Source organism: Gordionus sp. m RMFG-2023, chromosome 3 (genome assembly GCF_954871325.1).
Source record: "Gordionus sp. m RMFG-2023 chromosome 3, tfGorSpeb1-WG-v2, whole genome shotgun sequence".
In the NCBI taxonomy this organism is placed as follows: Eukaryota; Metazoa; Nematomorpha; class Gordioida; order Chordodea; family Parachordodidae; genus Gordionus; species Gordionus sp. m RMFG-2023.
This window is the reverse complement of record NC_088777.1, coordinates 42062929-42087863: the sequence shown is the minus strand read 5'-3', so window position 1 is coordinate 42087863 and position 24935 is coordinate 42062929. Positions and strand designations below refer to the sequence as shown.

Here is a 24935-nt window from a genome sequence, read left to right as displayed (position 1 = left end):
ATAATTATATTTTATATATATAGAGATACATTGTATATGCATATGGGAATATTATTCATACAATAAAAGATAATCTTTACGATCAACTACAAGATAATCAGTACATTTGGTGCGAAAACTATTCAATTTCTTTCTTTTTTTCAATCTTCAAATTATGTTTACCTTCTTTTCCATAATTTTCCTTTCCAACCATCATTAATCCTTTAGTTATCCGAGCCTTAAACGCTAAAAAAGATATATATTTATCATCTTTCTGTTTGATGTGCGTCTATAGAGTAACCACGAATTCACCACACAGGAATTTAATAAATGAAAGAAGATTCGCATGTAAAAGCGCTTCCATTTTATGTCAATTCTGTATAGTTCAATTAACATATCATGGAGATCCACTCCGCCCATACCAGCATTATTGTATTGATTATCTTGTAGTTGATCGTAAAGATTATAAAGATTATCTTTTATTGTATGAATAATATTCCCATATGCATATACAATGTATCTCTCTATATATATATAAAATATAATTATTGACAACATATCATTTCTTCAACGTCACACGTCATCATCGTGAAACGTCATCACGACAGTATCTATTGCGGAAAAAAACCTTCTCTCATACAAATTTAAAGCATAAAACAAAGTTATTTTAATTGCATTATCTAATGACGTTCTATAAAGCCAAATAAGATTTGGGACATTACAAAACATAGTCGATTTTTTCATAAATATTAATTTTTTTAAATTAGATTCGCGTAATAAATTGTTTTTTTTAAAGATTTTTATTTTTCGTGATTGAAGAAGTAACATTAATTTCTTTTCGATTTGATAAAATTTAGACGTTATTTAGCAAATTGCTATATGTTGACTTGGGTATGGTTTAACATCAACCGGAAATTAGTCAACGATCTTCTTCCTCTATACTTCATTATTTGATGTTGATGTTATTTTTTAAAATAATAAACCTAGATATTTTTTTCTCATAATTACCTATCACATGGAAACAAGAAATATATAACCCTGAGGTGTTTTAAAAAACAAATAATTATTTTATAATATAAAAATAAGTATAATTTTATTTTATCTGAGAGCTGCAGTCAAAATTTTAAGCCGCCAGGATTTGAATTGATTTATTTATTTCCAAGCCTGGACATGAATTTTTTTTAGCCAGGATCGGATTTTTATTTTCAATTTACCACCCAGCTAAAAAATTAAAAACCGGCCCAGCCCTGATTTTAAAATTATATTATTTTTCGACCCATTTCTTTAGCCGAGCCTGCAGGTCTCTGATATTTTATTCGAAGTCGTCAAAAGGAATATAAATTTAACTTTTCAAATAACAAAATTATAATTTTGTATTATATTAGAGGGAGAGTGTTCAATCTTAGAACTCTCCCCTCCCCCATCTTCCCAAATTACGTTACTGAAAGGGTTATCCACAATTTTGGAAAGATGATAGGAAAAAAGCAGATATTATTTTTACGGAACCCTGCCTTTAAAAAATCTGGGTGGCGCCCATTTAAAAAAAATGAAATTTAACTTTCATATCAATTGATCAGTTGGAAAATCATGGAATGAACCGTTTAATTATTCATTTTACCTCTTCATATTTTCAATTTACCCTTGAAACAATTTGCAAGATTACAGTCAAAATTATTTAAAATGGCGAAGTGTTTTTTTTAAATTACGGGCCGACCCGAAAAATAATCGAAAATAAAATATTTCGACCTATCCAGATCTCTGATATAATCCAACCCGAATTCTTTGAAATAAATTTAAAAATTATATTTTAAATTAATTTAAAATTTTCTGAGCCTTCATTTTTTATGTCGCAGTTTTTCTAATTCACTAAAATAGGAACAGAATGAAACAGAGCAACGAGAACATTACCATGTCTTGTATGACCTGATTTTTATTATTTATATATAATCTTATAGAAAGATATTTAAATAATTTATAAATAATATTAACAATTTTTTTAATGATTGTACTGTTATATATATAACATATTATAATATTTTATAGAGGTCATCATTTAATATAATATATTCTAGAGGGGTGTCATCGTATTTATTGAAATAATATTTGATTTGAATATAGAAGTTATCGTTATATAATATTATATCAATCACTATACTTAATATAAATGTAGAGGTCATTTAAATTTAATTATATTATCGTTGATCCAAAAAGCCAGACCCGGCATGTTTCAGTCCGTTAATATTTTTTTCACAAATTACTTAAATCCTTATTTAAATATTTGTTCAGCCCACCCAGGCCTAATTTTTTGACTAATTTACCCGACCGACCCATTAAAATTTTACGGGCCAGGACCGTTTAATTTCTTATAAACGAATTTACCGGCCAGAAGAGTTTTAACACCTTTAATAGTTATTTCCATTGTTAAATAAGGCTCTTTAACTCTAATCCATAGCTATCTGTACATATTTTTTTTAAACATTATTGTTATATTTACATTATCTCTTGTTATTTTTACATTATATTTTTACATATTTTCCAGAATTTGTCACATGCTCACACACGTCTTCTTGAGAAATAAAAGAAGAAAGAAAAATTAATAATTATACTTATACATATTTACGAAAGTTGAAAGCGTTTTTTCTTATCAAATTGATTAAGTAATAAATGGAAAAAACATTTGAAATCATTTACGTTGAATCGAGTATTATAAAATGTAAAAGTTAACCCCCCCCCCCACTCCTTCCATGTTTTATTTGAAAGCTATATAATAAACAGATCTTTTTTATAGTCACGCTATCTTATTATATCTTTTGTAAAAATATTAAAAAAATCATGTCAGAACTTTTGACTAAAAAAAAATTAGTTTTAAAATTGTAATATTTTCATTTTTCATTTATTATAATTACATTTATAATACTTATAATATAATATTGATTATTATTCATTATATTTAAAATGTACATTTTAATTTAGATCAAGATAAAACGGATTTTCGTTTTGTATTATTTAATATAATATTAAATTTTATTGTAACGAAAACAATGTCAAAAAAAGAAAAGATAGGATTTATAATATACTTTAATATTTTTATTATGAAGGATCCAATAATATAAATAATTTTATTCTACTTTTTTATCTCTTACCCTCACCCCCCCCCCCTTCTTCCCGTTCACTTTTAATTAATTAAAATCAAAATATATTTAATACATTTTATAATATCCTTAGAAGTATGAGTATTTTATTTATATTGATTTTGATCTACCAGTAAAATAGAAAAGTCAATATTTACACCTAAAAATCGATTGACACCCAATAAAAATTAATATAATTTTGATACAATTTAAATTTATATAATTATCCAGTAAATATAAAAAGAACTATAAATCCTCTTCATCTCAGAAATGCGTCTCACCGATATCCCTTTTTTTGCATATACTGATGGCGATGTATTGGACAGATACTATACTCAATTTTTTAAAATCCAGTGTTTTAAAAATAATCCAAATAATTTGAGCGTGGCATTTTTTTTTCATTTAAAAAAAGTCTTGAAAAAACTCCCGTAAATTATTACAAAGAAAGAAAGAAAGTAAGTTTTACATGTAATTTACCTGGTTAATGATGCTTACTACCAAGTGAATGTATGGAAATATTCTAAATACCAACCTAATTTGCAAAATACCGACCAAAATTTATTAAAATGTAATAAGACCCTTATTATTTTATATATTAATACGGAATCACGTGGTCGAGTCCGGCCTCCTATATATTATCCCCCCAAGGATGGACCACCAAGTTAGAATAAGAAAAAAAACATGATCATTACCGGGATTCGAACCCGGGACCATGGGATAAGTAAGCCAAGCTCTTGCCTACTAGGCCATAGAGGCTTTCCAAAAATCGCGATTTTTTAAATATATATTATAAATATATTTGGTAGTGCCTATCCAAATGAAAAATGAACAAAATTCAAATTTGATAGATAGTACCTTAAGGTAGTAAGCATCATTAACCTAATTTACCTCATCCCAATCAAAGCCTTGAGCCTTATTGTTTATTGCAAACATAAATCATTTAATCTTTATAATTTTTCGATATCTTCTCTAATAGCTGCGCTACCAAGCAATATCCAGTGGCGGATCTACCGCCCACGACCGTCATAATAGTATTCCACAACGAGGCTTGGACAACTTTACTTAGAACCATTATCAGCGTCATCAACAGATCTCCCCCACATCTTCTAGCTGGATTTGTTTTGGTCGACGATGCTAGCGATAGAGGTGGTATAGTTTAGTTAGAGTTTAAAGAAAAAGATAATCCAAGCTTATTATTATTAAGCATGTAAATGTAATGACCAGAATTATAACTCTGCTGGAGGTGATCCTTCGAAATTCTATTTTATATCCTTGATTTTATAAACGGATAACCCAATATTTTAGCCAATAAATCATTACATAAGCTTGGAGATTTTGCTCATAGATAGCAGATTTGGGCATCTATTAACAAAATTTTGAGGCTTGCATAATATTATTTTGGCTAAAATATTCATTTAAAATCAGTTAAATTTAGCCAATGAACAATTGGTCATTTGTATTTGTTTGGCGGAAGGAGGGTGGCATGGGGTTCGCTGATATGTATTCTTTTTATTTAAAACTAAGAAAAATAGTGGTATCGGCGCAACTCTGATTTAAATAAAGAATCATAACGCGTTACAAATTTTTTCGAAAAATCAGGTAACGGCGTTATTCGAACAAAGTAACATATTAAATTAGCACGTTACTTTTTACATTACTTAATATTTTATTGTAATATTTTGATCTTTTTTTATTATCGTTTAATGTTTAGATATAATATTTTTATATAAGGTGAATTCCATATCAAATCAACCAAGGTTTCAACCCGATCCGCTCAGAATTTTTTATAATTTTGTAAAAACTAAGAAAAAAATGAAATTTTACTTCCTTACAATAAATTTAAATATGATGATATTTTAGCCATATAAATGGTCATAACTTTTAGACCAATGTGTAGCCCAGTTTAAGATTTTATACAAATATAAAGCAATCTAGTATACATCTATTAAACATATTTGTAAAAAATTCTTTTTTTTCTATGGCCATATCTGTTGTACTTCTGGTATTTGGTATTAATCGGATTTCTATCGCATTTATTAATGTCATATTAAAGATATATTATTAAGCTATATAATAAATTTATTGCTCTAACTTAGTTTATTAAATTCGTGATGTATAAAACATGATAAAATAAAATAAAAAAATATTATATAAAAACCGTGGTGGGACTACAAGTTCCCAAAAAACAAAAATAATTATATTTTAAAATTATGCATAAGTTTAAAAATTAATAAAGGGCATTTTGTAAAAAAATGTACCATTTTTCCTCTTTTTAAACGCCCATATCTTAGCGAGTAAGTTGCATTTCATTTTTTTCGTAGTTATAAGTATATACTACCAATATACAAAATTAAAAAAGATTCTGAGGGGGTCGGTTGAAAATCGACTTTTTTTGTTGATTTGATATGGAATTCGCCATAAATAAATAAAAACACATATATATATATATATAAATCGGAGTTTTTAAAAGAAAGGGCACCTCATTTCATTTTATCTCTCAGCTATTATTTTTAATGGTCTGTTGCAGAGTTGTTAAACCTACTTTTAAAAGTAGTGCGCTACCGCTATCGCTATTTGTCAAAAAAGTAACACACTATCACTATCGCTAGTCATCAGAAAAAAATGCGCTTGGTTACTTTTTAGGCTACTTTTTATAAAAAAATTTGGAAATAAATTTGTTTTTTTATGTAACAAAAATAACTATTGTTAATATTCATTTTTATTTATTTCATTGCATTTTAATAATAAAATCATTTCTATAATATCATTCCCAAATCTAGAGCGACTATCAGAAAGTATAAGTTTCGCCTTACTAAATACTCTCTCAACACCAGCACTTGAGGGCAAGGCATTTAATTTATATACATATTATATAAGAAAAATTATCAAAAATACTCATTTAAAATTTTTTATATTTTTTTTTTCTCTTTAGCTTTTACCTTTTCTGGTGGTAAGCTCCTTCAACATCTCTCTCCACTTTATGTTATTCATACAATCTCTTTTATCTAATTTATACTTCTTTATATTGGCTCTAACTTTATGGCCCCATTGAAGTTTTGGCCTTCCTCTTTTACGTTTGCCCATCACTTCCAAACTCTCAACCTTATTTCCTATATAGTTCATAGGCCTTCTCATTGTGTGCCTATACCACCTAAGTCTGTTTACCATTAACTTAGTCTTAATGGGCACTACCTTTTAACTACTTAGTATTCTTGTACTGCGCACTTTATCCTTTCTTGTTACCCAAGAAATCATCCTCAGCATTCTCATCTCCATAGTTTGTAGACTTCTCTCGTCTGATTCTTTGGTTGGCCATGTTTCCGAACTATATAGAATAATTGGTTGTACTATGGAACTGTAAATTTTTCCCTTTAATTTGTGTGGGATTCTTTTGTCAAATAGCACTCCATGTAAAGATCTCCACTTTAACTACCCTTGATTAATTTTACTCTTTATTTTTTTTTCTATTGTGCCGTTTGTTTGTATAGTGGAGCCCAAATATTTGCAGCTTTCATTTGCCGATATCTGCCATTCATTTATATCAATACTCTCTGTTTCATCTCCTCTTATCACCATAACTCCGTCTTTTCTCTATTTACTTTTAGTCCATGCTTTTCTAGGATATTTATCCAACTCACTAATCTTTCTTTCATTTCATCCTTGGATTCGGCAAGTATCACAATATCATCTGCAAATATCATATTCCACGGGACTGTTTGAGGTATAGACTGTGCTAATACATCTATTACTGTAATGAAGAGAAGTGGGCTGAGAGCCGACCCTTGATGAACTCCTTCGGCTATTGTGAAGCCTACTGAAGTACCTGTTGTGCTACGGATATACATATCCCGTATTATTCTTATATATTTTTCAGGAACCTTTTTGTGGCGTAGCGCCCACCAGATAAGTTTTCTTGGGATTCTATTGAATTGAAGGCCTTTTCTAGATCGAGAAAGACCATATGTAGCTTTTTGTTCTTTTCCCTGTATTTTTCACTCATTTGCCTAATTGCGTGGATAGCATCAGTTGTTGATCTTCCAGGCATAAAGCCAAACTGAGTCTCTCCTATTTCGATTATGTCTCTTAATCTTTTTTCTATTATTTTTTCGTATAGTTTTAGACAGTGTGACATTAGTTTTATGCCCCTGTAATTTTGACAATTGTGTGGATCCCCTTTATTTTTGAAGATAGGAACTAGATAGCTCTGCCTCCATTTTTGGGGAACCTCTTCATTTCCAAGTATTTTATTGTACAGATTTGTGAGGAGATGTATTCCATCATCTCCTAGTGCTTTAAGGCTTTCTATTGGAATATCATCTGGACCCCTAGCTTTGTTGTTTTTCATATGCTTGAGGCATGTGATTATTTCTTGTTCTGTTATAGGTTGTACAAGGTTTTGACATGGGGAGTGTTCGTCTAGATGTAGTATGTGTGGATTAAAGTTGAGAAGCTCCTGAAAATATTCATTCCATCCATTTATTATTTCTTTTTCCATTATTATCAATTTCCCATCTTTATTTTTGATTACTTTCGGAGCTCCATTTATATCCCTACAATTCTTTTCTCGCTGTTTGGCTAATCTGTATATTTTATTTTGCCCTTCTTTGGTACATACATGTCATTGTATGCCATAGATTTGGCCCTAGCCACCGCCTTTGTAGCTAATCTCTTGGATTTTTCGTATCTTGTCTTGTCATCTGGGTTTTTGGATTTGTACCATATTTTATAAAGGGCTTTTTTCTCCTGTATAGTGGTTTGTACCTCTTCATTCCACCACCATAGTTCTTTGTATGATTTGTTGCCTCCCCTTGTCAAGCCTAGTGTCGATTTGGCAGTGTCTATTAATCTGGATGAAAGGTCTGTCCACATTTTTTCACTGACTTGTGAGGAATCTATTGTTTCAATGTTTGCATTGATTGCAAAGGCATCTGTCTTTGTTTTTAATTTGCCCCATTTGATACATGGTTCCAGTTTTATCTTGTTTTGAGTGGATTTATTTGAGATGTGTAAATCCATGACTAGTAGCTTGTGTTGCGCGGCGATATCTTCTCCTGGGATGACTTTGCAGTCTATTACATCTTTTAATCTTCTGCGAGAGATTAGCATGTAATCTATCTGTGTTTTCCTTGTACCACTTTCATATGTTATTAGATGACTGTGTTTTTTCCTATAGTAGGTGTTGGTTAAGGCAAGGTCGAAGGCTTGCGTAAATTTCAGTACATGCTCTCCTTCATTTTCTTTCTCCATATCCAAAACCACCATGATGCCTTTTGTAGCTATCTCTTGCCTTCCCCACATGCACATTTAAGTCACCACCAATTATGACTAGATCATCCTTAGGGATATCCATTACAGCTTCATCAAGGATAGCTCTAAAGTCATCTTTCTCATCTTCCTTGCAACCCGTTTGAGGAGCATATACTGAAAGGATGTGTAATATTGATTGAACAATCAGAGTTTTATCTTCATTAGTCTATCAGAGATCCTGTTGACTTCTACTACTGAGGAGGTTAGATCTTGAATGAGGATGATGCCAACACCGTTCCTATTGCTAACAATTCCATTATAGTACAATTTATACCCATCTCCAATCATCAAAGTCGTCCCTTCCATTTCGTCTCTTGTATGCACGCTATATCAACTTTTCTCTTGTTCAACATTGATGCCCATTCTCTCGTCTTACCTTAAAGATAGCGCACTACTTGTAGCGAGCTACTTTAACAACTCTGGTCTATTGGATGTCTTAAATTATATTAAAGTTTAGTGCTAGTGAGGATAATAATGTGTGAATTATCGTCTTCATTACCTTAAAGGCCAAATGAATATAATGCAGAGATCGACAGCTCGAATTTAAATTTAAAGCTTATCAGCCTTTTATAGATTTTTTCAAAGTGGTATTGTATGTCCTATTAGATACTTAATCAACATTATTATTAATTACAATACTTTGATAAGGCTTGTTAATAATTTAACCTTAATTCTTATATATATCTTAATACCATATTTAAATGCAAATTAACGCACATTTACCTTAAGACGTTATCAAAAGGCCATTAGACGACTTTCTTGATACTCTTAGATCCAAAGTAGACATAAAAATAGAGAGACTACAGAATCGATCGGGCCTCATAAAGGCCCGCCTTATAGGGGCGGATTTAGCCAAAGGACCCGTATTAACATTTTTAGACGCCCATTGCGAAGTTACCATAGGATGGCTAGAACCTTTACTTTATCAAATTTATCTCAACAAGTTATTAAAATACACGAAAATAAATAATCATTATAATATTCTACTAAGATGGAAACTACTTGGCTATACTTTTATTAACATTGTGCTAATAAATTTGAATACATCAAAAATTATAAAAATATATATTAAATATTCTCCTTTTTTATAGAAGGGAAAAGAGAAGATGCGAGATATTTATTTTATATATTAATTATATATTTAAAAATGAAATAAACACAAATTAGAAGCACGGCATCAATGCCCATAATAGATGTGATAAGCGACGACACGTTTGAGTACGTAGCAGCCTCGGATATGACTTGGGGTGGTTTTAATTGGCACCTCAATTTTAGGTGGTATAACGCACCCCGTAGGGAATTGGATCGAAGGAATGGAGATAGAACTATTCCTTTGAGGTATATATATTTATATATCAATGATTTTTTCTGGGGGCCAGGTTTGGGGGTTAACAATTTTTTTTTTGGGGGGGGGGCTACCCCTCGGACCCCTCTCCCCCCTTGGCTACGGCCCTGTGTTTTGGGGTATCTCTGTCCAATGTCTTTTTGTACTAGTATTTTTACGTGTTTTTTTTGTCCAGGACATTTCTGTATGTGATTCTTAATATAGATTAGTTCTTTTTTTTTAACATTACCTTTTGTTTTTGTTTTATTTTTGATTTTTGTTTATATAAAATATGATAGATATTTGACAGTTTTTAGTAGTTATATTAAAGTAAATAGTTTATTTTTTGCAGAAAAATAACTGTAACTAGGTACTTTTTCACTTATTATCTTTAGAATCATGATTTCCTCGAAATTTCTTTTTATTTAAATATAAAATCTTCATCAATATTAACGCTCATTGTATTATATTTACGTTATGCCCAAAATCAAATATATTTGTCACTTAGTTTCCTACAAATAAATAGAATTTACGAGATGCGTGATAAAAAAAGTTTTCCTAGTGGATACAATAGAGCTACGGCATTCTTCATTTCCATCAATCTGGATATTAATAAAATTTGGGGAATTTTTCAAAAAATATTAGACCTGACTGAGTTCGAAGCCTATTTATTTTTCAATTATAAATGTCTTACTAGGATTTTTTGTAGATTTATTTTTATTATTAATGTCTTACTGGGATTTTTGAGTAGATTCATTTTTATTATAAATTTTAAAATAATTATTTGTTATTTTTACAAAAGATTAATATTTTCCGACAATATAATCATACCTATATATATATCAATATCTAGTTTTTTATATATATTTAATATATCAATACACGCAAAGGTCTCCCACAATGGCTGGCGGCCTTTTTTCTATCGACAAAGAATATTTCAATCATATCGGTCGTTACGATTCAGGGATGGAAGTTTGGGGAGGCGAAAATTTGGAAATGTCTTTTCGAGTTAAAAATTTATTAATATTATACTTACCCCATATATCAAATAAATACAAAACATTGGATAACTTTATGTTTACCCCAATAGACATTTGGCCACATCTACCAGTGGACATTTTGCCACTAACAGATAATTAATTTTTTTAAATTCTTGTTCTTATTTAAGAATATCTTAAGTTACAAAAATCTATTAGTACTATTGACTATAAAGTATTAACAAATTCCTAATACTCAAATTCAAATAAAAATTAAAGATAAAATATTAAATGTTTATAATCTTTATAGAAAAGTATTTTTTAGATTTCAAATTTGATATATAAATTTAAATTATATTTTAAAAAAATTATTGGAAATATAGATTAATGTACAAAAATATTCTTAAAAATTTTGCCTGTATATATACAAATTATTCATGAAAAAAAAATTATTAAAATATGGGGAAATATATAATTAAGAAGCATATTATTAATTTATAAGTAAAATTCAATCTTTATGGATTTAGCTTAGCTAATTTTAAAATGATTTCATAAATGCTTGGCAACTCTCTAGGTACAATAGTTAATCTCTTTTCAGGGTTACTATTTCTCAGTAATATTGTTAATCTGTTCAAATCGTTTGACAACATACTTCTCAAGTATGTTTTAATGTTCTTTCATTTATAACATCCTCAATTATTTTTTTCTCTCTCAAGATTTAAAATATATTCGGAAGGATTCTGCGGTAATAATATTTGAAGATTTGTAAGTGCTGCCTAATTAATCAAAAACATTTTATTAATTTGAGTTATTAAAGAATCCAAAAGAGAGATGAAGTCATTTATTTTATAGTCCCTATATTAATATTAGAATGATTGGGCTCATCTTTATGAGGGTCGAGGAAGACAAAATTAAATTCATAAAGCTCTACTTTTGACTCAAGAATTACATTTAATTGTCAACTGCATTTGCCCTAATTTCCACAAGTCCCAATAATGCCTTCAGTAGGAATGTTAAACGGCTTGATTTGAGCCATATTTTATACAGAAAAATTTTACGCAAGCCTGAAAGTCTTACTCATAGGTGGCAGAAAGGTTTGGACATCTATTAGCTAAATCTCGAGACTTAGACAATAAGAGGTAGGAATCAGTATAATATTTTTGAAAAATATTTTAGCCGGCATCTGAGTTTTTTTGGCTGAGGAAGGGGGGGGGGGTTCTGAATACGCCAATGATAGAAATATTTAATATAATTATACTTACTGCGCCGTTTTAGGGACTCAATTATGTTTTTCATATCCCCCTCCCCCTCCCTTTTTAAAAAAATAATTTTGATTTTATACCATTTTTTAAAATAATACAATGGTCTTTAAATATTAAAATGTATATTTGAAATAGTAACTAATAAGTATATTATATTATAATTCAGATCTGGATGTGCGGGGGTACCATCGAACTCGTAACTTGTTCAAGAGTGGGCCACGTATTTCGCAAAACCAGCCCTTACTCCTTCCCAGGCGGCGTCAACATGGTTATCAATAAAAATCAGAGGCGGACGGCCGAGGTGTGGCTCGATGAATGGAAAAGTTTCTTCTACAAAATCAGCCCCTGTAAATAAAAATATTTTGCAAAATTTTAAATTATTTTTTGTTTTTGGTTATGTTTTGAAAATCAAAAAAATTTTTGTTTTAGTTTCTCATTCCATTTAAAGTATTTAGGAGAGAAGGGTAGTCGAGATAAATTTCCAAAGGGTTAACGTTTTTAATTTAAAAAAAATTTACAGCAACTTTAACCGTAGATGCTGGAGATTTGACGGAAAGGTTTCAATTGAGAGAGAGACTCAAATGCAAATCTTTCAAGTGGTATTTGGAGAATATTTACCCGGAAGCGCAAATGCCTAGACAATTTATCTCTTTGGGAGAGGTTATAAGAATGTATTAATAAATTTGGACATTTTATTCTATCACCCATATGTTCGGTTTAAGGCCCCCCCCCTACCATCTTATAAATCTCAGAAACAGTTTTTATAAATATTATTGATGATACCAATTTCTAACCTGATCGGAGTTTTGATTATATAGATTAATAATATTGTTATAATTAATAAACTAGAAATACATACCATATATTCTATATTCTATGAAATATTTTAAGATAACCAAATCTTAACCCCTTTAAGTAGATTTCCTGCCAAAAGATAATAGAAATGTTTACCAAAAGGTTACTGCCCTTGTGCTCACTGTTGAGAACCATTGCCTTATTAATTTTTAGTCTCTTAGACTTCATTTGTTTTTCACTCTATTCTTTTTATATCTTATATCATAGGAAATCTACATCTTTTTATAGCCTTCAATATATTTTATACACAATTTTTTATTATCCTATAATTTATTTTTGATGACAATTTTTTATTTATTTAGTCAATTCTTACGAAAATCTTTTTTTACACTTTATTAGAATTAAACATGAATTTCAAAATATGTATAATAATTAAATTCCATCTACGTTGTTAATTAATAAATATTGAAAAATAATCTAACTATAAAATATGAAATAAATGTATTCAAAATCTATGAATTATTGGTCAGCTTCTAACATAGCCTTCTCAGATAAAAATTTACTGATTACATTTTTTTATAATTCTAAAACTTCAACATTGTTCAGACAATTGTTCATTATTACCCAAGATCACGGGTGCGAATGCCATTGCTAAATCCATTAGATCTTTTGGAAATTTTACGGGCGATACCGGTCTTTATTATTGCCATTTGAGATCGCCCTCTTATATCTACCATAAGTCGTACAATATTAACAATATTGCTTATTAATTATAAATAGAGGAAAACTTTGATGGTAATATATTTAATAGATCTGCATTAGCTCAAAAATTATACAATAAATAATTAAATATACTATAACCATGTTACCCACCAAACAACAATGCGATAGCCCCATAAAAAAACTTTTGAAAATCCAATTAAGTCTAAGAGAATCAAATTTAATATAGTAACGGTTCTCAACATTATACCTTATGGAGGTTTCCTTTTGCTGTAATAATCCAAGATAATGTTAATAATTTTTGTTAAGCTTATAATATTAAAAAGTTGTGAAATTCAAATATTTGCGGTTTTGAGTTAGAACTTTTTGAAGGGTGTACGTAATCTTATTTAAATAAATTATTTTGTATTATCCACACCAGATAAGACAAAGTTCCCTTAATATGTGTATTGATACGATGGGTCGAAAATTATTGGAAAACGTTGGCTTATTCACTTGCCACGACCAAGGAGGAAATCAAGTTATATATATATAATGCCTCTGGATTGACTATAATATTAGTGCTATATTCTCCATTTTGCTTGCATCTAAGTTTTTTAGACGAATTTTGAACGTATTCCTTTTTTTGACAAACACGTTAAATTTTTATTTAAAGAAGCAAAAATATTTATTTTTTAATAAAATATTTTATTTACTTATCTGTTTTATTCAAGTATTTTTTAGCACGATTTCCTTTATGGCTATTGTCTTGCTCTAATATGGTTTATATTTTATGTTTAACTCGATCACCTAATTTATTGTATTTCAATTTGATTCTTAACAAATATTAAAACAAATTGAATGAAAATATTGAATAGTTTAATGCATTTTTCATTTTAGAAAATGACGATAACATGTTTTTGGGCTATTTACGATATCAAATTATAAATTATATATTTAACAATAGATTGGGTTGATAAAAGTTAAATTAACATTATCAACCAATTATACTTATATTTTGTAATCTTTTTAAATTTAATCTATGTATGAAGATCAGTATATTATTTCCCCCATAATAAATCAAGTATTAAAAATTGTATTGTTTTGGATAAAGCTTTCAAAGAATGAAAAAATCATAAATAATATTTAAAGAAAATCATAAAATTCTTATATGTAGAAGCTTCAGAACAGACTATTCCGAAATTTCTCTTCTTTTTTTTGACGAATTAGTAGAAAATGAAAATGATTTTCTATCGAAATTTTTTGAAACATAATTAATAGAAAAAATAAAATCTTTATTCATCAAACAACACTGCAATAAGCCCAACTCTAAGGGACGCCTTTTTATTGGTGCAAATTCAGTTTTAACTAGCAAAACGTTCTTGCTTATCGGATGCAAATTTTGAAAAACAAAATAAAGATGTTAAAGACGGCTCATTTAACTTAAATATTAAATGTATTTTTTAAAAAAATATATTTTTAACGCTGACGCGTTCACGAATTTTAATATATTCCTTTTTTTGTGAATGAATTTTGAACGCGAATGTCATTGAACCATGAATTCGTTTTTTTTAAATATTTACAGCATTAATTAGTAGCTTCATTTTTTGGCTTGATACATAAAATTTTAATTTTTTAAAATTTTACGCCAGACCTGTCCAAAATTTAAAATTATGAAGAATATTTTAATATTTGCACGCACTCATCTTGTTTATTAGACTTGGCATAATAAATCTCATCTTTTTTAAATATATGATTTTCTATTTTTATGATAAAAGATTTTTTGACAATAATTCTTCAGATGAAAACTTAACATGATCTCTATAAATTTTTAAAACATTATCAAATGTCATTTAATTTATAGAAGTGCAAGATAAATGAGTTACATATTGTTTTCCCGTAATTTATTCTCAAGGTATTTATGTATAGTCCGGAAAAGTTGATTTCAAATGACGACGTATGCCTACAACCCGATGATAATAATAAATTTTTAATTATGAACTCCTGTGATTCAACCGTTAAACTTCAACAATGGATATATGATAAAGAGGTTTAATTCATATATAAATATTAATATTCCTATTAATATATCATTCAATTGTACCCCCTCCCCCCTTCCCCCAAGCTTTTTCTAAAAGCGCAAATAATTTCTAAAACATACTATTTGACTGGATGATGATGGAAAATAATATATTTTAATGTTGTAACAAGATATCACGATATATGATTGCTTTCCATTTTTTTTATTTTCTATTGTATGCACTTTAAACATTTTTTTTCCCTTTTTCTATCATTCAGCATATCATCGGTTAGATTTGGGGTACTGTATGCCTTATTTCTTTACATAATTTCTGTTTTTAAGTATTTTATGATATTTCCATTTTTTTTCATTTGGAGGCCCTAATTTACCTTTATCTCCAACTTCTATCCTCTAATAAGAATTCGTTATATTTTATAAAATAATACATATAATGATTTACATCTATATTGAAATTATTTACATAAATAATAAAATACAAAGAGCAAACTATTACTGAATTCGGGGAGTGGATTATGCGCAACCATACACGTTAATTCATATGACAAAATACCGATGCAACAGTGTGACAAAAAAGACGATCTTCAAAAATGGCAATTTGTTAACCTTTCTTTATAGCCTTGACATTACATGCCAGCTTTTTATGCTCGAAAGAATTGAGTTTTATCACGTGATCGATGATTATATATATAATTTAAAAAATTATAAAAAAATGCTCTCGGAAAGTCGCTAAGCTCAAACTTATTTAATAAAATAAAAGATTCCATAATTTTCATTCCCGAAATTTATTATTTACTTTGAGTTTTTAAATCAAAATATAGATTTTTTAACGTTTCCTTAAGGTGCTGTAAAAAGTTTAAATTTAGTAAATGAGGCCTGATAAATGTATAAAATATAAGTAACTTAATGTAATATAAAGAAGACCATATAAGGTGCTGTAAAAAGATTAAATTTAGTAAATAAGGTCTGATAAAAGTATAAAATATAAGTAACTTAATGTAATATAAAAACCATATATATTTTAGTATTATTGTACACACTGTTATATATGCCTGGATCACTTGCACCCATTTATATTTATTATATGTATAATACATACGTATTTTGCAAAAACACTTATTTATTTAAATATTGATTAAATGAACATAATTATATGATTATGGATTTACTTTTTATTTATTATTAAACAAACTCGGTGAGTATTATAAATTCTAACTTTTTAAACTTAGATGTTAGACATTCGCATTTATATTATAATTTTATTAAATATATTTTTTTATACAAATATATTATATTCTTTAAGACATTTTTTATAGCCTATTTTTTTCCTAACTGTATCTCGTATAAATCTCTGTATGGTTGCTTAAATTTGTGAATATCTTGGGTATGAAAGAATAAAATAATTTTTAGCCTAAAATAGTCTCAATTTTAGATAAATATTTAATTAACAAGGCTTGGGTTTGATCATAATTTAAATTTATACTTACAAATATTCAAATAAATTAATTTCTTTATGTAGAGTAATTCTGCAATGCAATTTATTATAAAATGACAAGTTTATATTTTCTGATCCAATTATTTTTACAGAATTTATTGATCAGAGCGGAAACCGGTTCTCACAACTGATTATATATATATGACTCTTACAAAAATAACATAATCGAATTATACTCCGCCATAAAAATTAGAGCAAAAAACCCTGAAAACCCAACATTAAACCCTGACACTAGCTCAGATTCCCCCTTCCATTAAATCGAAAGGAGTTCGATTTATCTCACCCAATGAACAGATCAAAAAGGAAACTAATAGATAAATAAACATGTACCCATATAAATTTATTGAAGTTATAAACTCCTCAAATTCATAACTTATTACTACTAACCCTATTAACAAAAAAATAAATCTTATAATTAACTCATAGGAGACAGCCTGTCTTACTGCTCATATCCCCCCAAGTATAGAAATATTTTTAAAAAATGTTTTAGGCCATTTTCAGACATCTAAGGGGTTTTGGGGTAATGTTACCAACAAATTTTTTTTATTTCCAAACAAAGGATACTAACTTGTCTAATTAATTTTTTTATATAATATTTAAAAAAACAACAATTCTGAACCATATTTCAAGCGCCATTTAATCGTTATTAAAATCAAGCCATTTTGTTTTCTATTTACGATTAAAAAAAATGGGGATCTGGATTGTTTTTTTTTTCAAAATATTAAATTTAAAAAAATTAACTGTATCTAATTGATACAATTTAAAAGTTTCCGATAATTAAATTATTAATTTAATCAAATTCATTTAAATTACAAAAATTCTAATATATGTATTTAAATAGAGCTTTTGTTTATAAAAATGTTTTTTTTTATACATTATAAATATAATCATTGGCCCGTATGTATAATAGCTTTGAAATAATGACTCGGGGTAAAAAAAACATTCCATTTAAAAAAAATTAAATATAATAGTTATATGTGCGCGTGTTATGACTAAAAAATTAGTTTGTCGAAGAATAAAATAACTATATCATTATACAAATATTTTGTGGGTAATTTATATATTTAATTGCATTAAAAAAATTAAAGTATGGTTAGAGAGAGGCGAACAAATAAAAGATTAGATTTAAAAATTTAGTTTATTGTTTGATATCCAGACTATCTTTCATTAATTGATCAAATTCGCTTTGATGTTGGAATTTGTTACCCGTAGCTGGTGAAGATGCAACTTGTCTACCTATATACCTATAATTTCATATTTATTATAGTAACAAAATGAGATTAAGGCTCAGTTACTCACCTCAGAGACCTGCAGGTCCCGGCCTAGGCCGTATTTTAATTTTATAAAATATACCCGGGCCTGATCGAGTTTAAAAAAATTTAACCAGGGCAAGGAACTCTAAGTCGTGGATGCCTAGTCAATTGACCGAAGGAGTATTTGACCTAAAATGTTATTGGTGAATAAATATATTGATTTAATTAACATGTATTTAAAGCATGTTTACCAATCTAATTAGGTTACAATTTATTTAAAAATATATTTGTCATCAATGCATCGATTTAATTAAAATTTTATATTAAAATATAAGATTTTCTTATTAGAATATTAGAATTTCATTTTGAAATGTAAAAATTTGGATCTCAATATATAAATAATAATTCTGCTAAAGCATAAATTACCAATTTATATAATTATCCAAACAAGATGGGCATCATCAATAAAATGTAAGGAGCAAATATAAATCTGTAAGAAAGCTCTTAAAACAGCTGTTAAAGTTGAATATTTACCAGAAAGAAATTACCAAATATATTAAAAGAAGTTTTGGAAACCTTCCGGGAAATGTAGGAATATATTGTAATATGCTATTTATACATTATGAATTAATATATTCGTCAATTAGATATGGTTATGATTGTATATACATTTATGATTAATATAATGGATGAAGGTTAACAATACCTAGCATCCATAGCTTGTAATAAATGCCAGTATTTAAAGGCCCTTTATCAAGATGTAGAACTCAGCTGAAACTCTAAATACAATATGCTCTATAGTGTTTATTCACAAAATGAAAAAATTATAAAAGTTATTCAAGAACATGGGGGTTCGGAAAAGTATTATATTATGGACTTTCCGATTCTTGAGGATCTTGGAAATTTCCACAGAGCTATTGAGTTACAGTCGAACTCTTGCACTCTTTTTTAAAGCGGTTGGTATTATGAACTTCTTGAAGTTTGTAATACTTATCAAAGCGATAAAAGAAAGATAAAATTGATTCTACTTAATATAAAGCATTTTTTAATTGAAAAATTTGTTTTACATAAACATAAGTATCATTTTATCTCTTTTTCTCTGTCAGGCAATTACGTATGTTGTCAGGGGCAGATCGCGAGATGACGGAAAACTATATAAAAGACTAATAAATTACAAGAAGTTCAGGAAGTTAATGATTACCATCAGTCGAATTACCACTGTTGTTAAAAGTCAATCGTTTTACGATAAATGGGGCGATGGTAATTCTGATAATACCGAAGATGAATTTAATAATTACCTAAATGTAAACATAGATGAAATATTTATACCTTGAGTCCTGATATTTTTTTTTATCCAACATTTTATTATTTTTTTTACAATATGATATAATACAATTATTTTCTTTTGTTAATTCTCAAAATACTATTTTGAATTTCTTTAAATAGCGATTTATTTTTATTTTATAAATAGTAAATACAATATATTATATTCTCGAAATATTATTAACTTCCATTTTTATAAATATTAGTTTATTTTTATAAATGCATTATATAATATAGTATATTCTCAAAATATTATTTACTTCCATTTTTATAAATATCAGTTTTATTTTTTTTATAAATACAATATAATATAGTATATTATCAAAATATTAGCTTTACCATTCATTTTTTAAATACTAATCACAAATACAATATATTATATTCACAAAATATTATTTATACAAATTTTTATTGTATCAATTTGTAATATACTAAATATCTGTTTAGAATAAAAAAGATAAAATGTGTAATGATAATACTCGCTGAAAAATAAGGTAAAATACCGAATAGGTGAGTTTTTGTATACATCAGGTTAAATATAATTTTAAAAAATTAAACGCCAGGCTGTAAAAATTTTTTTTTTAAAATCCGGCCAGGGCCGTGCAAGTTATACCTCTGCAGATCTCTGACTCACCTTATGATTAATGATAGAAATATGTGAAAATTTATCTTAGTTAAAAATTGTAAAAAACTATAAACTTTATAGATTTTTGTTTCCTGAGAGCAGTTTTGATTCTAGGACATATGTACTGCCAAGCCCCCATATTTTTCGGTTCTTCTTGAACCCAGACTAGTTCGGCGTTTGGATATTTGAGAATTTCATCCTCAATAAGATCGAAGGGAAATGGAGAGAGCTATAAAATAATGAACCATAAAAGGCTTAAACGGCAAATATGTTTGCTATGACTTTAAAAGAAAAGAATGGATAGAAATGAGTTTATTATAATTTTTAAAATGTATAGTGGCTACATAATAATATACTTTCAATATTTGAAATTATTACTTGTTCGATTCGCGTTATAACAATATCTTTCTCTTTATTCTTGTCCTCTCTTTCCTTTTCCAAATCGAAATAAACTTTACCAGTACAAAGAATGTGTCTTTTAACCGATTCTGGACTACTCTGCCCCGCACCAATATCGGGTATTATACGTTTAAATGCCGTTCCTAAATTATAAGATTTAGATATTATTAATTTTTCTGTATAATATATTCTGGCTATAATAATATTTAAAATCGCAAAATTGAAATAATATATTTATAAGGGGATAATATTAAAAAAAGTACTAAAAGTACAAAATAATATTTGTTATTGTTGTAATATTTAAATCTACTTTTAAACAAAATCAAGAAAAACGAAAGAAATGTCTTATGCAAATTATTATATTATTTAATTTCAGACTATGTAAATGAATATTATAGAAAAAGATATATAATTGAGGATATTTTTACTTGTTACTAAACTTATTATTTTTCGCATATAATTTTTAGTATTTTACTTTTACTTTTTCTTATATTAATTTTCTTTTATTTTTGGTTATGTTTTCAATTTATATTTAATTATAATTAATTATTAGTATTTAATAAAAGATTTAGAATTTATATTTTAGTATTTAATTATATTTCTATTTTATTTTTAGACTCTAATTTATCAACTACAACAGTTATGTATGGATCGGGTTATGATGATTAAATTAGAAGGCTTATGCCAGATCTTAGGTCTTCTGTAGAAATCGATTTATACTAATTATTACAATAGAATCAATTAACTTTGTAATAAGATTAATTGTTATTCAAATAAATTTGTTAATTGTGTGTTATGATTAATTGATGTATTTATATTGATTTGTAAAAGATACATAAACTGACGAAATTAATTAGAAAGTTTCACGATAGTTCAATGGCGCACTTTCAAATGGAAAAATTCAATATAAAAGAGTACGAGATAGAAGTGTATTTATCAAAGATGGAATTGATTATCACAATCGCCATAATAGAGGACAAAAAACCGTTTTTATTAACAAATATTGGATTAGAAGTTTATTCAAAATTACTTTATGTTTAGCGAAGACATTAGCTGAAATATCATACGATGATGTAATTAAACTTTTAAAAATTTATTACTCGAAGAAAACTAATTTTATACAGGAGAGATATTATTTTTTCAAAACGGAACAAGGAAGAAGAAAAACCATTAAAGAATATATAGATAAATTAAAGACAGTGGCGTAGGCATGGGGGGTTTTAACCCCCCCCCCCCCAATGAAATTTTTTAATTTTAATTTACTAAATAGATAATAAATACTTGAAATATATAAAATATCTATTTTTATGTTTTTAATTTATTATATATATTGGATTCGTTTCTCGAACATTAAATGCCGCCGAACGAAATTACAGTCAGATTAAAGCGTGAGACTTTAGCAATCATATTTGGATTAATTAAATTTAAACAATATTTTTATGGGTAATCATTCTACTATAATAACTGATCATAAACCACTTATATCGCTACTTAACCCAATAAAAAAATAACAGAAAATCGTTAAGATTAGTAAGATTTATTTCAGCGTTAGACATAAAATCACACACAAGAAATGACCCGGTACTATCAAAAGTTTCACGTTAAATTACAACTGGGTGGCCACGCCGAAATGAACCAACGATGAAATCAGGATGTATATTTGGGGGTTTAGAACCAAAATTTCAAAAAAATTACAAGTAAATATTTTGTCTTTTTTACATATGGGGCATCAGGGTTATACTAAAACAAAATTATTGGCCCAGACATTTATTGCCTAATATTAACGAAGACATCGATAAACGGTAAGAATTGTGAATTATGTAAAACAAATAACTCTAGCGGTAAAACGATCATAAGGAAATGACCCTCTGCAAATAAACCTTAGGAAAGAATTCATTTAGATTTTGCCGGACCAATTAACGGAGATATATATCTAGTAATAATATAGTTTTAGTAAATGGCCTGAAATACAAAAATTTCGACAAATAATTTTACTGAAGTAAGAAAAATATTGTTAAGACTTTTTACTATTTTTGGTTACCCCAATACAATTGTTACGGATAATGGGCTCCCATTTTAAAGTAGAAAATTCAGTATATTTTGAAAACAATTAGCAATTAGAAATGTATATAGTGCCCCCTATCACCTATAAACCAACGGAGAAGCGGAGTGGTTAAAAGTTTTTTTAAAAAACAAAATGATTAAAATACAAGATTTTCTTTTTAATTATCGAAATACTATACAAATAACCACAAAACAATCACCAAGTTCCATTATGCTTAAATTTCAACCCATAGGACCCTCACAATTAATAAAACCAATTATCCACATATATGCACAATCCAGTTACCAGGTTTTTAAAAATATAAATGAGAAAATATAAGAATTTAAAAAAAGATATTTGGATACGAGGTATTATTGTAAGGAGAAACTACGCAAACCATACCACGAATGGATCTCATACAAAATTCGATAGCCAAAACATTGATTCTATAAAAGATTCGATAGCCAAATACATTGATCCGATACAAAACTCAGCCAAAGACAGTGATCCTATAAAAAACTCGATAGCCAAAGACATTGATCCTATACAATACTCCATAACCAAAGACACCATCATAAATGAAAAGATTGAAATCGATAGTATGGATCAACCCGCAATAGGGAACGAAAGTACAAGTAGTCATTATCCAAAACGGATAAGAAAACAATTTATATCGTTTCAAATAGAACCTAAAAAGGAGAGAATAGATGCAATAGAATTAATTAACGTTGAAAATAAAGGCACTTGGTAATAGGATTAATTGTTATTCAAATATATTTGTTAATTTTGTATTATGATTAATTGATGTTATATTGATTTGTAAAATATATATAAACTGAAGAAATTAATTACAAAAATAAATAAAATTATTCATTGTTTTCATGCTAGTTCAATTATAACCTCATGTAAATTAGCCTACCCTGACGTAACTTTAAGAGACGTTTTTTTAAACCTATAAGTTTAGAGGAAGAGTTAGTTAATTTGTATTTTATAGGAAAATTTATTTTTAAGAATTTATCAAAAATAAATAAATCTCATACATAGTATATTATACCTTCAAGCATATCATCAAAGCTCGACTTAGCCCTCGGATGTCTTAGTAGACTCTTAGGCGTAAATATAATTAGCTATTGTGTTTTTTTTTAATAATAATTATCTATTTAAAATACGTTAAAATTATTTAATGCTTTACTTCCTAAATGATAACATAATTATGTTATCTTGTATTTATGCATTATATTTAAAATATTCTTTCTTCTCAAAATGTATTTTATTATATAAGGAAAACCGGTTTTCGAAAGGGTAAAGCTAATTGCCGCCTCAATATATGGAAAAGATTGGCGGGGAGGGTGCAATTGGCAATGATCCAATTGATATCGTGCAATTGTTGCAAATCGAAGTTGGGATCTTTAGGCTAAGATAAAAAAAGAAAAGAAAGAAGCGTCTTTTAATAGTTTAACAAAAGATATTATGAATAATTTTTTTAAAATATGAAATGTTAGTTAATAATGGCAAAGTCAAATAAAATACAATATATTTATTAGCTTCTCTCAGTGTGTTTCAGAGCTAGAGGATAAGATAATGTAACACAATTTTTATTAAATTAATGTATATATGTCTACGTCGATAAACAAAATTAGACTTATAGATGGGAACCATAAAAACTGCATATGTGAATGAAATAGAATATATCGCCGAGTACAAAATTACATTTATACAACATGTATTTTCGAAAGGGAGGATCAGAATCAAATAAAATAAGGTTTAATTTTTTTTAGAAATATAAAGAAAAAATATAAAATAAAATAAATCACTAAAAATTTTAGATAAGTAAAGAAGGTCAAAAGTTCTCAAGCATTTAAATTTTATGGGGGCGCGTTCAAATGACACTTAGAAGGGTATAAAATGCCAAAGGAGAGGGAATGGTTAGCGTGAATTGTCAAAAATGAGAATTACGGGATAATAATCCTGGTCGTCGTTACAACCCTGTAAAAACCGTTCAATCCTAGCGCTGCTGTGTTCTGGTCCCAATCCTTCATATCCATGTGGCAACAAAAGCACTATGCCACTTTGTCTGACCCATTTAGCTTGCCCACTGCAAATGAACTGGTCTATTATACATTGGGCGGTATTGTTGAAGTCCCCGAATTGGGCTTCCCACATTATAAGAGAGTCAGGGTTGGTGAGAGAGTAGCCTAATTCGAACCCTATATTTTAAAAATAATAATGGCGCATTTTAAATCAGGTTTATTTTTAATTTTCACAAAGGGGAATTTAACAACTT

General features: G+C 28.0%; 2 protein-coding genes across 3 annotated transcripts in view; one reads left to right on the top strand and one right to left on the bottom strand.

Moving 5' to 3' along the window:
* The window catches only part of LOC135927294 (polypeptide N-acetylgalactosaminyltransferase 13-like), a 28004-nt gene extending 11135 nt beyond the window's left edge, over positions 1-16869 (top strand). Inside the window, exons 4-12 of the mRNA XM_065463259.1 lie at positions 4087-4256; positions 9147-9360; positions 9585-9755; positions 10632-10749; positions 12147-12327; positions 12501-12640; positions 13917-14015; positions 15390-15524; positions 15996-16869. Coding sequence (XP_065319331.1) covers positions 4087-4256; positions 9147-9360; positions 9585-9755; positions 10632-10749; positions 12147-12327; positions 12501-12640; positions 13917-14015; positions 15390-15524; positions 15996-16130 — 1363 coding nt within the window. The 3' untranslated portion in view covers positions 16131-16869. The remainder of the gene's footprint in view (positions 1-4086; positions 4257-9146; positions 9361-9584; positions 9756-10631; positions 10750-12146; positions 12328-12500; positions 12641-13916; positions 14016-15389; positions 15525-15995) is intronic.
* A 917-nt stretch (positions 16870-17786) lies between these two features.
* Positions 17787-24935, bottom strand: part of LOC135926404 (2-oxoglutarate dehydrogenase complex component E1-like) — a 31325-nt gene continuing 24176 nt past the window's right edge. Inside the window, exons 18-23 of one of the 2 annotated variants that reach the window (XM_065462271.1) lie at positions 24608-24858; positions 23940-24065; positions 23706-23778; positions 20587-20750; positions 20283-20437; positions 17787-18251 (exon numbers count right to left, since the gene is read on the bottom strand). In XM_065462271.1, the coding sequence (XP_065318343.1) occupies positions 18146-18251; positions 20283-20437; positions 20587-20750; positions 23706-23778; positions 23940-24065; positions 24608-24858 (875 nt within the window). In that variant the 3' untranslated portion in view covers positions 17787-18145. The remainder of the gene's footprint in view (positions 18252-20282; positions 20438-20586; positions 20751-23705; positions 23779-23939; positions 24066-24607; positions 24859-24935) is intronic. The other variant, XM_065462270.1, reaches the window with a different exon arrangement.